This window comes from Brienomyrus brachyistius, chromosome 11, assembly GCF_023856365.1.
Source record: "Brienomyrus brachyistius isolate T26 chromosome 11, BBRACH_0.4, whole genome shotgun sequence".
Taxonomy (NCBI): Eukaryota; Metazoa; Chordata; class Actinopteri; order Osteoglossiformes; family Mormyridae; genus Brienomyrus; species Brienomyrus brachyistius.
Window position 1 is genome coordinate 16488850 of NC_064543.1, and position 14965 is coordinate 16503814.

The following is a 14965-nucleotide window of genomic DNA, read 5'->3' on the forward strand; positions in this document are numbered from 1 at the left end:
ACGTTTGGCATTTTTAGTTTTTTGATTGCATTAAACAGATCTTTGTGAGGACCTGAAAAATGGTCCCCACAATGTTAATAAAAACAAGGTATATTTGGTCCTCACAATTCACACACACATATGCCTGCATACACTCCTCCTAAGGTGTGGCTATGGGAGGGGAACGCCCAGCCAAACAGAACCCCCCACCAGGGGACCCCACCAAGACTTCTGACACAATTCAAACACCAGTACCCACTCAACATACCCAAATCCATACCCAACATCCTGGTACCCGCCAACGACTGTAAACACACAGCATGATGGGAATGCGCACATTCAGACATACGGTAAATGCTCCCTGTGGGACTGACAGGGAGTAAAAGCCGACGTTATTGCCAGGCAGAGAGTTCTGGCTTTAAGGCGCTCCAGGTATCTGCAGGTCAAAGTCGGCAACCTGGTTAATGTTTTACCTACGACTATCCGGTAGCCGGAGCTATGTGATTGGCCGCAGCTCGCCACACGGGAGCTCCCGCAGGATTCTGGCTCATGGCGGCAGCAGATTAGCGTCCTTGATTAATGGCTCCTTAAACATAACCCTCCCCTCAAGGTGGGATTCTTCCTCCAGGAGACCGAAACTGCCGTTATCAGCACAGACCAACCCCATAGACCCCCCCCCCCCACCGCCCCCCTCCCCGGGGGCCAAGCTGGATACGGGGCGCAGCCGCTACCTCGAGGTCCACGAGCAGCTCGTGAAACAGCTATTATTATTAATTATTGTTTAGTTATACTGTGCTGTACTATTTATCAAATTTATTTAACTCTGAATGTTAACATAATTCTATTTTTCAAAATAAGCAGAAAACTATACATGTAAGGCTTATTAATATTTATCCCCCCTTAACTGCCTGGTTTTAGAGCCCCCAAAAATTGCAGAAGTGGAGGCAGTCTGAGGCAGTCTGGGGCAGTCTGAGGCAGTCTGGGGCAGTCTGAGGCAGTGTGGGGCAGTCTAGGGCAGTCTGAGGCAGTCTGGGGCAGTCTGAGGCAGTCTGAGGCAGTCTGGGGCAGTCTGAGGCAGTGTGGGGCAGTCTGAGGCAGTGTGGGGCAGTCTAGGGCAGTCTGAGGCAGTCTGGGGCAGTCTGAGGCAGTGTGGGGCAGTCTGAGGCATGAGACAGAAAATGTGATAACATTCACAAAGTGTTGCCACGCAAGTTCATTGCTGTCCCCCCCTTTTGTATGGAGCATCCTGCTGAAATCTCAGACCCCCCCCCCACTACCGCCGGGTCACGGCTAACAGCTATTAAGGCTCACACAAGGACTCATCTGTGTCCTAATGTTTAAAGGGCTTCGACACCCCCCCAACTTCTTTCTTCTCACTAATGTTGACGCCCACATCACATGACCACATTCGCCCATCACCCCAGCAACCCGCTTTGTGCCTGCTCTCTTACTTGCCACCACCCCCCATAACCACCACCAACGGCCTGCAACTAACTGAGCCAGAACTTTCATTGTTTTGTTTGCTCTCTTTGTATTACGTCCACTGGGGTATTCAGATGGCTCTTCAGTGTGGAGAGAGAGAGATAGGGAAGGAGGGAGGGAGGAAGAGTGAGAGAGGGAGAGAGAGGGAGAGAGAGGGAGAGAGCTGAGCAAATGTTGTTAAATCGGGAATTAAAAGCACAAGAGGACGAACGGTCTGTGAAGGTCCCTCATAAACACACACGGATGAAGGACACCCCCCCTTCTCACAGGCTTGCGGCAAAAGGGGGGGTCATGCCCTTTCGAACAGACCAAAACCAGTCCTATCATCTCATTACACTCCAACCGACTTTTTACAAGGGAAACGCACGCAAAAACATAGGGAGTGACCAGTTCAGGTGGGCGGGGCCAGCATGGATGGGCAGACCCTACACATATGCGCAAGAATAGATGGATGTGAGGGGCTGACACACATGGACAGGGCCATCTCAGGTGGGAGGGGCTGACACGCATGGGCGGGGCCATCTCAGGTGGGAGGGGCTGACACACATGGGCAGGGCCATCTCAGGTGGGAGGGGCTGACACACATGGGCAGGGCCATCTCAGGTGGGAGGGGCTGACACGCATGGGCGGGGCCATCTCAGGTGGGAGGGGCTGACACACATGGGCGGGGCCACCTCAGGTAGGAGGGGCTGACACACATGGGCGGGGCCTTACCTTTGAAGCCTGCCGCTGCCATCGGAGATATTCAGCTAAGGTGTCGAAGCTGACGTAGTAGGTCTGGGCCTGGGGTCCAGCCGAGCTGAACATCAAACAGTGCTGCCTTCGCCGCACGTCCTCCACCTGCACAAACAAGGGAGTATCTGCAATGAGCCCTGCAAACTCCGCCCACCACTAGAACCCGCCTACCAAAAACTCGTGGTGAAGTAACGGGGTCACATGAGGAGCCTGACCAAAGCTGCTGAGATATCCCTTAGTTGGTGGGGGGGATGAAAGCTGAAAGCTGATCTTTTGAAAACAACCCTCCCACCCCCTCCATTCCTTCCCCGTCACCCCCCACCTCCTGCTGACTGGACGCTTTGACTCCTGCCCTCCTCACCTTCCCCCCCACCAGGGGCAGAATGTGCATCTTGCCCGTGAGGCTGTCCTTGACGGAGGCCACGATGAGGCAGGTGCCACACAGGATCACCTGTCGCTCCGCCCACTTGTGCAGCTGCGTCTTGCCCTTGCGCACGCTGAACACGCCCTTCAACAGCGTGCGCTCCATCTGGTCGGCACTCTGTGGCTTCTCTGTGGGGGGGTAGATGGTAAAGAGGGCCATGGTCAGGCACGCACCCACAGGTCAGCACGCGCACACGCTCCAGTCCCCAACACTGCACTCTGCAGATGGTTGGCATCCAAAAACTGGTTGAAAAAGAGGACAATAGACAATCAGAAAACAGAAAATCTCTCTGTCTCTCTGTCTCTCTCTCTCTCTCTCTCACACACACACACACACACACACACACAGACATACAGACACACAGACACTCACACAGCCAGTTTACCCAGATCCAGCAAAGGCTTCCTGTAAAGATGAAGCCAGCTGCAATGACCAAACCCCAAGTGGCGTCTGCCATCAGAAGACACACACACACACACACACACAGACATACAGACACACAGACACTCACACAGCCAGTTTACCCAGATCCAGCAAAGGCTTCCTGTAAAGATGAAGCCAGCTGCAATGACCAAACCCCAAGTGGCGTCTGCCATCAGAAGTCTGCCTGCCCTCCGCATTAATATTTCGACGCCGGTCACAGATCTCCCCCACCTCCCCACACACGTGTCAAATGGACGTAGAAGGTCAGAGGTTGTGTGGCCATGCCATCACTCATCCCCAGTGGTGACGGCTGAAGACACAGCAGCACCTCTTCCAGGTGTGATCTCATCACCGTGTCATGGAGAATTATTCCTGTCCACCATGTCAAGGTGGGGGGTTGAGGGGGACCTATAAATAGCTGCCCCGATTGTTCTGTCAGAGAAAACGGGTGAGCGTCGTCGAGGTGGCAACATCTGGGTCACACACCGCTGTTCTGTTCTCAGGGAATGCACTGACTCAGGCCCCTGCTCTGGACTCTGGACTGTGTCTCTACCCTAAAGGGTACTATAAACCTCAGACCTAAAGGGCACCTTAAACCTCAAGCCTAAAGGGTACCATAAACCTCAGACCTAAAGGGCACCTTAAACCTCAGGCCTAAAGGGTACCATAAACCTCAGGCCTAAAGCGCACCTTAAATCTTAGGTCTAAAGGGTACCTTAAATCTTAGGTCTAAAGGGCATCTTAAACCTTAGGTCTAAAGGGTACCATAAACCTCAGGCCTAAAGGGCACCTTAAACCTTAGGTCTAAAGGGCATCTTAAACCTCAGGCCTAAAGGACACTTTAAATCCCATGCCTAAACGATGTCATGAACTAGGGATGCTCCAATCAGGGATTTTGGGGTCAATCACTTGAATCAGAATCATCCCGATACCAATCATCCATCACAGGGCAAATGACAAAGTTTCCAAGAAATGAAAGTAGATTTTTTTTTATATAAGCATCTCTGCATTTAAGAGAGAGCCTATTTCTCTTCTCATCCAAGATTTGCACAGCTGTACAGAACAATCGGTTCCTCTCCACAACACAAAAAAATGCTGCCGCTGCGTTTGAAACTTCACGAAAGTCATCTGCCCACCTTCCGTAAAACCGGTATTTGAGACTGGTGAAATGAAACCTCGCTGATCGAGTAATTAAGAACGAAAATCTGCCGCAATGATCGGAAGATCATTACCTTAATCTCAGAGGCCTAAAGGACACCTTGGACACCAGGTCTAACGGACATCTTAGACCCCGGCCCAGAGCCTTACATACCCTCAGCAGGCCAATCAGTCCCCAGCTTGAAATATTCCTCATTTCCATTCCCACTTTCCTTAGTCACCACCTATTGTTACTTTTCGCTCATTAACGACTCTAAAGGATAAGAACTCAATTCAGTAGGAGCCCTAGAGCGGGACCGAGATTCTCTGACAGTAAGGGGTGTCCTAAGCCTAATAGCGCCCCCTTTTAGACAAGAGAGCAGTTAAGAAACTACAGGTGCAATCAGACTGCTGCCACTAATGCTAAATAAGTCGTCAAATGGTAAATTAAGCAGCTTTGGACAAATGCATCAGCCGCACCAGTAAGTAACATAAAGGCATAATGAATTATGCTTTTTTTATGGCTCTTGGGTTTACTCTGGCTAATGGCTGAAGTTCAAGGCTGAGCGCCAACTGGCAAAGGCAGGGGCTAAGGAGTGGCCTGCAGGGGGGGCACCGATCAGTAAATACACGTGCTGTGCTCTTGCGACATCTTTCACAGTTCAATACGTGCTTATTCAAGAGCTTCCAGCAATACAAGGACTTTAGTGAATCTATTGGGGGGGGGGGGGGGTTGAGCTCCATGATAGGGTGTGGAGTTCTCTGCCTCTGTGCTGGGACTGTGTATTCTGGCTACACGCTTCAACTACATGCTCTGGCTACACGCTTCAGCTACACACTCTGGCTACACATTTCAGGTACATGTTCTAGCTACATGCTTCAGCTACACACTCTGGTTACACTCTCCAGCTACACGCTCTGGCTACATGCTTCAGCTACACACTCCAGCTACACGCTCGGGCTACACACTCCAGCTACACACTCTGGCTACACACTTCGGCTACACACTCTGGCTACACATTCCAGCTACATGCTCTGGCTACACGCTTCAGCTACACACTCTGGCTACACACTCTGGCTACACATTCCAGCTACATGCTCTGGCTACACGCTTCAGCTACACACTCCAGCTACATGTTCTGGCTACATGCTTCAGCTACACACTCTGGTTACACTCTCCAGCTACACGCTCTGGCTACATGCTTCAGCTACACACTCCAACTACACACTCTGGTTACACTCTCCAGCTACACACTCTGGCTACATGCTTCAGCTACACACTCCAGCTACATGCTCTGGCTACACACTCCAGCTATACACTCTGGCTACACGGTTCAGCTACACACTCTGGCTACACATGCCAGCTACATGCTCTGGCTACACGCTTCAGCTACACACTCCGGCTACATGCTTCAGCTACACGCTCTGCCTACACACTTCAGCTACACACTCACGCTACACACTCCAGCTCCACGCTCTGACTATATGCTTCAGCTACACACTCCGGCTACATGCTTCAGCTACATGCTCTGCCTACACACTTCAGCTACACACTCCAACTACACACTCCAGCTACACGCTTAGCTGTATGTGGGGCTACTTTCCAAAGCGCTAGATTAACAAAAAAATATAAACATCTCAGTACTACACAGGGCTCTCAAATGTCACACATTGGCCATGAGACACACACATTTCACTCAGTTCACACGCTCACACACCACACCTTGTGTTTCTCACACTGAGGAGTAAGGGATCACGCCCACAAAGGTATCCCATTATATAGAATTAATGGACAATGGACGCAGGCATAAGAGGTGCAGTTTTCCACTGAGTTCATCACTTCCCAAGTTATACAGAGTTACTACCCATCTACCAGCCTAATAGCATTTGCTGTTTCCGGGTAAATTTCAAAATTTGTGATTGCCGCAAGCATGTTATTACATGGATGCGAATACATACAGAATGCGAACAAGGTGGAAGTGGAAGGTGTACGTGAGTATGTTTCGTTGGCAAGGCTCTCAAGTTTCGCCCATTGCCCGTGAGACACACACTCCACCCCTAACAAATGTAATCTCCAAACTTTTGATGAAACTTGAGAGCCCTGGTGCTAAATGGGACTACATCATCCTCCATGTTACTGGGAAATGTGAAATGTCTTGTAGTTATTAATTACCCAGTTACTTAATTTACTTAAGCTAAACCCATATTACTTGAAAAGGATGGCAACAGAGTGAATTCTACTCTTTCTGGGTGACAGAAGTCAAAGCCCCTCCTTTGAGAAAGTTCAGAAGGTGTCCTTCTTTGGGACCTGTAAAGATTATTAGAAAAAAACCATACAGGAAGCAGCAAACAGCTCCATGCTTATCTTCAGAGTCCTTTGGCAGCGTCATGAAATGACACCCAGTTTACGGTGTCTATAGATGGGGCTATAAATATCCCGGGGACTGGGGGGGGGGCATCAGTCACGCAACACCTCACCACTCAGGTCACACAGACCTGTGGGCAGTAAATATGTTTCCTGCAGGACCACGACGCCTCCTGTCACGTGGCCATGACACGTGCACTTCCAGCACGGGTCACGGTGGCAGCCGGCCTGGTGCTGCCGTCGTTTGCCGATCCTGCTGGATCTCACACCGGAGACAACAGCACGCCCGGATCACGGAGCTTCTCAAGAGGTGCAAAAGCACGCTAATGAGCCTGACGGGATTCACGGGGAGACAAAACACATAAGTCCAGCCGGGCCACTCTCCGCCAGACTACCAACCCTGCAGACGTCTCAGGGGCGGATGTGCCAGAATGAGAGAGTGACTAACGGGAAAAATGGTAAAAGCGGGCGAAAACTGGTTAAATTCAAACATGATGTTTTTGTCCATATTCAAATGAGTAAATATTCATTTCTCACTATTTTTTTAATTTATTTTTGTATAATATAACCAGGAGCTGATTAACTTTCCTGGGGGGCCCAGGCTGCAACAGTATGGACAGTCGGGTTTTGCCGGTTTAAATCTGTCATTTTTCTCAACACAGGGTGGGGCCCTATGTCTTAATCCATCCCTGATCATGACACCAAAATACTCTAAATAAAATCAATCAAACGGACCGACAAAGCACTCAAATCATACTTCCTCACACAACCTCCACGGTCTCATGGAGACACCCCTGACAGGCCCCCCCCCGTACATGCAAACACAGACACACACGCATGTCTCATCGCATTAAAGTGTCGCGGGCCCTGCCTGGCAGGAGTGAGTCAGCAGGCCCCGCGGAGGTAAGATATGAATCACGCTCTCACGCAGCGACGCGGAATCTCCCCCCACCCCCAGCCCCCCAGCCCACCCAGGCCCCCCCGTGAGGCCCAGTGCTTACAGCCAGCCAAAAACCATCAGAAAATCTGCGGCTCCGTCAAAATGAAATTTCACAGCGTTTCTTTGATCTATTTAGGACTGAGAGGCGGGTTAGATTAAACTCATTACTGGACATAGCTTCTCGGCTCAGTGCAGACAACCAAAGCAAAAGCTAATTTTGGGAAACAGCACGTTGAAAACAACAGCAATATTAAACCGGCAGAGAAAAAAAACATTTGGTATATTACATCCAATTCATACAGTTTTCAATAGACGTGTCTTTACTTATGAAATTATATGAGAGGAGCTAGTAAGAAAATGAAAAAGTACAGCTAGGACCGCAGAGTCAGGAGAGGCAACTTTAGTGAAAATGCCGCTCTTTGCAAACTTTGGGGTCAGGAAATCCCACAGAGGTCATTGTACTCAAGATTAAGTTTTTCACTTTTATCCAAAACAATAAACATTTTCCTGACATAAAAGGGCCTTACTCTGGTACCTGACAATGAAGTCACACTGGGATGTGATCTGCCAACCTTCCGATCATGAGCACAGTGTTCTAACCCAGTAAGCCACCCGCCACCCCCTGACAATGCCCTTGTGACACATGCCTAACTGTCCCACTTGCTCACCACGAATATGTGAGGCATCCGATCTAATCGCTCAGCATATGAGACGCTATTGTGGATGTGAGTGCGACCCATCCAGCTCAGGGCACCAGAAGGTCACCACATGACATCCCCCACCTTAAAACCCGCAGCTCAGGGGCCAGGCAAACATGGGCAGCACCTCTGCAGATCCTGATTCGGGACACAGTTCACGGTAAAAAGACAATGGGATCCAGGCTTGGAGCCCAACGACTCAGCGGGCATCCCACGGTCAGCCTCCCTGGCATCTTGCCTCGGGTCTTCAGGGAGCCGGGGAGTGCCTGGACCCCGTTGGCATGGCGACGGGTGGTAAATGCTAACGCTAACCCTCCTGGAGCCAAAAACAGCAGTACACTTCAACATGGAGTGCAGTCATCACCCAAATTATTAAATTAAGCCACGCCAGTGATCAAAACAGGTCGATGAGTCATCGTCATTAATAAAAGCAGGGTCACCGTCAGAATTAAGATACACGTATGACAATGTGAGGGCCTTGCTGGACCAGCGGCCGTGGAAAATGTGACACGTCTTGGGAAGCCAAGCAAATACATGCAGGCGATTCAAGCTCTCAGCAGTTTGTTTCTTTGCCTTTTAAATAGTTGTTTTGTTCTCATACTAGACTTAACAGCTGCATTCAGAAATAAAGAGGCTTTTAAGCAGTCTGTCCTGCGCATGTGAATCACATGGGACTGTCTCTGAAGCTAGCACTGCTGCAGGCTGTTTGCTGGGGTCTGGAGACCATCTTCTTTCGCCCCCAGGGGGGGTCATTGGCAGATTCCCTGGTCAGAGCCCCACCCAGCCATGATTCGCCAAACCAGCAGAACCGGGGGCAAAACCCATCACATTTGGGGGGGATGAACTGCTAGACAGGGTGGGGGGTGGGGGGGTCTTCTGGTTCTGTTAGATCTCCCCCCCCCCCCCCCCCCCCCCCGCTGTTTATTTAGTTCTCATCTTCCTTGCTGACATGCTCCCTCCCAGTGGATCAATAACTCATTAGGTGGCTCACCCAGCATCTAGAGACTGTTTATTCTGCAGGACCTGCTCGTCTCCGGGGGAGGTGCTGTCTGGAAGCGACATCTCCTGGCCCAGCGGACTGGGTCCGGACCCGGTGAGCTCACCCTCCCCGGCCCCATTCCCCGGCCTCGCCGGCTGAGCCGTGACCATGGTGATGGGCGGCAGTTTTCTTTCCTTAAAAATGTGTACTTAAGGCGCTCAGCATTTCTGTGCTTTCTCCGGGTGTTTGTTTTAATTTAATTCATGCTCCCCCCAGACTTTCCAGGGGGTGTGTGTTTGGGGAGGGGCGGGGCCCGACAAATCCCCACAGAAAATTAATAATGCTGCAAATATCTGCTGCTACACCACAGACATACCTGAACAGTCTCTTTGGAGACAGAAAAATATGCAGGCGTGACAAAAAACATCACTTTTAAACAGCTACTGGGGGTTAAAATGCAATAATGGAGACAAGGTGGATTTCCAGACCCCATGGCAGGTCAGAGGCAGCCTGGGCGTCATGGGTGGGGGGGGGGGGGAGAAGGGGCCCCTCAGCACACCAGCTAGGGCTTTAGCCTCCACGGCTAACAGCACAACCACAGGCCCCCGGAAAGGGTGGTGTGACCACTTCCTCCCTTAGAGATGAAGGTCATGGTTCTGTTTCAGACCACAGGCATGCAGATAGGGGCTGTGGATAAAGACATCTAAGAAGATCTGAACTGACACTCTGCCCCAAACACACACACATTCAGAGCTTATACAGAAGCACACATACAAAGCTTGCATGTGCACACACACAAAACTCTCACAGGGACACCCAAGGCTTGCACACACACACACAGGCATTCAGGGCATGTGCTCGACCAATCACCACAGCTCCCCTATCGACGCCAGCTTTGGTGGGACCTAGCTTCTCATGAGCCTCCGAAGCAGAGAGCGTCCCCGGAACCGGACACCCCACCGCACCCTCACTGTTGCGGGGGGGGTCCAGCGAGGACGACAGGAAGTCAGGCCTTTCCACAGCCCACGCAGGCCGCTGCGTTTGCCATGGTGAGAAGGGCTCGGCAGAAATTAAAGTTATAGACACACAGCCGCGGCGTACAGGCTCAGACACACAGGCCGACAGACACAGACTGGGAAATGACAGAGACAGGCTCAGAAACCCAGGAGCAGCAGCTGGGCGGCCGGGATGCTTCAGTGCGCTCCCATGGACAGGCAGGATGAGGAGGAGGCAGGAGGTCAGGTCTCCATTTCTCACAGCGCAGTCTGTCAGGTCTCTTAAGGAGCTCATTAAGCTTGGAGAACATGAGGATTCGGCCAGCCCCACCCCCCCACTCTCCATGCCGGCACACCTACAGGCGTCGGCCTCCCACGCGCCCACTGCGCCGGTGGAGGGACAGGCTCATGACTCATCCTCAGCGGAAAATTGTCTCCCTCATCCCTCCTCCCCTAGCATGGACTCTGCTGCGGGAGCCTCTGCTTCTGGACCTATTGCAGGACCTGGTGAACCACCGAACCGGCCAGGGCCCAAACGCTCCCAGAACCGGCAGGTCGGACCCAGCTGCACATTTGGGAGGAGACATCTGGAGGGTGAGTGGCGTTCCTCTTCTCCGGCGGACAAGGGGGGCAGGGTGTGGGGTCTCTCCATGGAGTACCCCAAACGCAAAGAAGCCCTCCTTGGACCCCCCCCCTCACATAAGAGCTCAGGGAGCCCATCAGAGAAAAGATATGTCTGGGGGCTCCATTGAAAATGATTCAATGCCACCCCTGCCCCCTTTCCATCACTTTTACCTGCCCTCCCACTCAGTAGGTATTTTTTTACCATCACACCCCCCCCCCCCACACCCCCCCGTTGACAGCTTTTACCCTCACCTATCCACCAGGGGTATCCCGAAGACAATTCACACCCTGGTTATAACACACTACAAAAAACGACGAAGGCAAGAATATGAGCACAGAAGAACCAGCAGTTACGTGGATTCCTGTCCTAAGCCGAACAGCTGGGAAAAGCGAAGGACAGCAGCAGGAATGCTAATGATGTCAGAGGCAGATTCCTGCTGCTTCCCTCACCAACCAGTCCCCAGTGATGATATAAGCAACGGGAAATGGGTTAAACCGATGGGTACCCTGTGGCCTATGATAATCCGCCGTGTGCTTCAAAGCCCCGCCTATCCCGCCAGCCATGCTGACATCCTCACGACGACATCTCACTTTGACACTCGTGGGACGAGCACTCCGCCACTCACCGCTGTAGAAGCGAATCATGCAGCTGAGGTCCGAGTTGGCGGCTTCCCTCTGGATGCGCAGGGGGTCCATGTATCCAATGGCCCCCAGGTAGTCGTACACCATCTGGAGGGGCCTCTCAGTGGGGTCCAGCCTCCTGTGGAGAGCAGAAAGATGCCCGTCAGCCTGGTATCACCCAAAAACACCCGCCCACCTGCTTGCCGGCCCGGCCATCGCACAGAAGCGACAGCCGGCCTGGGATGAAGAGCTTTCCCACCCGGAGAAAGCAGAATAGCTTCAGTGACCCAGATCACCACTGATGGAGCTTCTGTCAGCCGTGAATGAGAAGTTATGGGATTTAGTCCCAAGAACGGCAGCATAATCATAGCATAATTGGCAGATGCTTATGTCTAAAACAACACACAAGTAAAGAAAGTTTCTACCGTCAGAGAGCATCACGGGATAAGGGTCTTGCTCAAGTGCCCGACAGTGATAGAACTACCATCCCAGCCACAGGATTCGAACCGACAGACTTCTAGAAACACAGGCACAGAACCTAACCTACTAGGCAATAAACTATTCTGATATACCCCCCCCCCAAACCACCAATACTAACTAAAAATATAAGCCACAGGCAGCGATTAACAAGGTCCAAGCACTATGGCTTGAACAGATGCTTTGGCCATATTTAACATTAAATGTTCCACTAGAATGTCTGTAAATGAATGTGTATTAAATGTGGAAGCACTTCGTGTTTGTATGGTTGTATAAAACCTACCAGAGGTGGAGACTTAAGGATTTTGTTTCAGCCAACCAGTTGGGTACTCTGTGACTGTGACTCTTTATGCTCAGCTGGTTGGTTGAAACAAGTCTTGGTCTGGATTTGCAGTCTCTGGACCTGAATTCTCCACCACTGATATCTACGTTACTGTGTAAGTGCCTATGGACTATGGGCACTATCGCACCTCCGTGTGTTTTTTTGTGGCTTGGAATATTGCATCGTTATACCAAATTTCAGGGAAACGCCCCAACTGCAGCTCCACCACTTCGAGATGCTCCAGGATTAAAGGAGCCAAACATCGGTGAAGGGTGGCTCCCGGCTGATGGGGGTGCGTCAGGCAGAAATGCCCAGCTGGTGGATTCACCTGTGCCCACATTATGATTCTCAGTCATATACGTGGGTAATTATAGCCTGCTGAAATTTGATTGGCTGTTATTAGTCAAGTCTGATAAGCAGATGAACTTTTGTTATATGATTTGTTGGGATATCTGGCCATGAACAAACGTACAAAATTTCATCTTTATATATGTGACCCATCACTACGAAATGAGTCTTATGGGTGAAGTTCTACCAGTGCGACTTAATACTCATTTCGTGGGGTCACATATATCCAGTGATTTCTGAGTTATAAGGATGACAAAACAAGTGAACCAGCTGGCCATGAGCGCCGCTGAATCGCAGCACGACCTGCAAGTTCCTTTGATAAGTAAATCCGCTGCAGAGGCCTGTTTGTTTTTAAACATTTACTGAACCATCATATTCTGGTGTGACTCCATGAATACTTAATTTCAAAAACACCCCCCCCCCCCTTTGAGATACACTGGGCAAACAGGAACGGGGGGAGGGGGGTTAAATGACCTTCTAGGGGTCTTCCTGCCTGACTGGGGGCAAACTCACTGTCATGTTGGAGGGGTATAGCAGAGATCACACACACACACGCACACATGCATGCACACACACACACACACATGGATGCACACAGACACACACAGATACACACAAATCAGCTGCTCTTCAAAAATGAATTTTACACAGGCACCCCGATTGTCCAGCAAACTCATACACCAGACTTTCCAGTGTTCACCATGGACATATTTTCACATCTCATGAGAGAGAGAGGAAAAAATAAATCAGCACTGCATTAGTCTGTGCCTGCTTGTGATCAGCAGGGGGCAGCGTTTTATTGGACCGTGGTGGAGCCATGGAGACGCAGAACCGCAAGACGGGGAGGCGCTGCACATGGCTGGATCATCCACACCTCTGCATTTCCGCTCAGTCGGGCTCGGTACCCGAAAAATAGGCAAGATCGAGCAGTTTGACAGGCACAGCGCCTCCTGCTGGAGATGGACAGATTAGTACCGTTGGGAATGAGCCAGGCCTGCAAGCCCTGCAAATGTACGCCGCTGCTCTAAGACGGATCTGAATCATTTGCAAATCCGCTCCCCGCTTGCGCCTGAGAAAAAGGAAACGTCTGAATGGACACACCAGCCTAATCCCTTGAGGAGAGAAAAAAAAAGATACAGAAGCAGAGGTCGGCCCCCCTGCCTGCCGCCAGCTTCCCTTAATCTCCCGGCTGACAGTGAGAATTTCCATTAATGAACGGGGGGGGGGGGGGGGGGCACTGTCCGAAATTAAGGGACGGCCTGCTTAAGAGGTGCGTGTATGTGCAACAAGATCGCGAGGAACCGTAAATGAAGTCCAAGGACCGAACCAAGCCGTCGCCCTCTGCACCTGAGCGGTAATTACCCTGTGAAATATGTGGAGGAGGTGGCCACAGAGGCCTGATTATAGCCTGGCTGCGTGTGAAACGCCGTCTCACGCAGAGGTCAGACTTATTCCAGGCGGCAGGTCGCCGTGGCGACGCGCGGTAGTAGCGCCACACCGCCAGGCTCACGCTGGCGCTGGTGGCACGCGGGCCGGCGCCAAGTCGGACATGAGGAAGGCCGTGCTGAGCAGTACCTGAACGTGCAGAGGCGGCGACCCGACCCGACCCAGCACACCCCTGTCCTTTAACATATTAACGAGATTCCACAAAATATTACAAAAGAACAACTCATGTCCACATATAATAGAACAAAATACAGAATATATTTCATCAGTCCCTAAGGGGAGATTCTCTCTTTGCCTACCTATCTTGCTCTCCACGAGATGCACAGACAGATATAGGGCTGGGTGCAAGCTTGAGGGTCACAGTGCAGGGTTAGGGTTAGGGTTAGCCAGCACGCAGGACCCCTGCAGCAGCACAGGGGGCTACCTCAGGGGGCCAGCGGCGGCATCAGTCTGCAAGCCCCAGATGTCTAAACCCCCAGCCTTCCGATCATGAGTCGTAACCAGCTGAGCCACTATCCCCCCCCCCACAAAACAACAATAACAACGATATATTTTCTTTCCTAGAATAAGCTCCAGAATCACAGTGACTCTGCAGTAAATACTGTCCAAACAAAATGGACAGATACTTAATTCTATCAGAAATTAATTTTAGAAATGACGAATTAAGTTAAAAATATGCCCCCATGTGTTTACAAGACACTGATCCACCTACTGCTGCTATTACAACATTCTATCAGCCCTACTATCTAATATTATCTTGTGCTTCACAAGACTGTTTAGGCATTTAAATGGTCGTAATATCAATATTCCATCAATAGATAATGGACAAAACTGAATATTTAATACACGATACCAACAAAATAGAAAAACAATCCCAAAGGTGAATTCTAACATAAAAAATGTAAAAGGAGAGGGAATCCACAGAAGGCTGTTCTGGTACCACACGGGAACATCCTCTGCGTTTCCCGAA

General features: G+C 50.9%; 1 protein-coding gene across 2 annotated transcripts in view; it reads right to left on the reverse strand.

Moving 5' to 3' along the window:
- phlpp2 (PH domain and leucine rich repeat protein phosphatase 2) overlaps positions 1 to 14965 on the reverse strand; it is a 36412-nt gene that overhangs the window by 17832 nt on the left and 3615 nt on the right. The window contains exons 3-5 of one of the 2 annotated variants that reach the window (XM_049030122.1): positions 11408 to 11541; positions 2558 to 2748; positions 2176 to 2301 (exon numbers count right to left, since the gene is read on the reverse strand). In XM_049030122.1, the coding sequence (XP_048886079.1) occupies positions 2176 to 2301; positions 2558 to 2748; positions 11408 to 11541 (451 nt within the window). Of the gene's footprint in view, positions 1 to 247; positions 417 to 2175; positions 2302 to 2557; positions 2749 to 11407; positions 11542 to 14965 lie in introns of those variants that run through there. The other variant, XM_049030123.1, reaches the window with a different exon arrangement.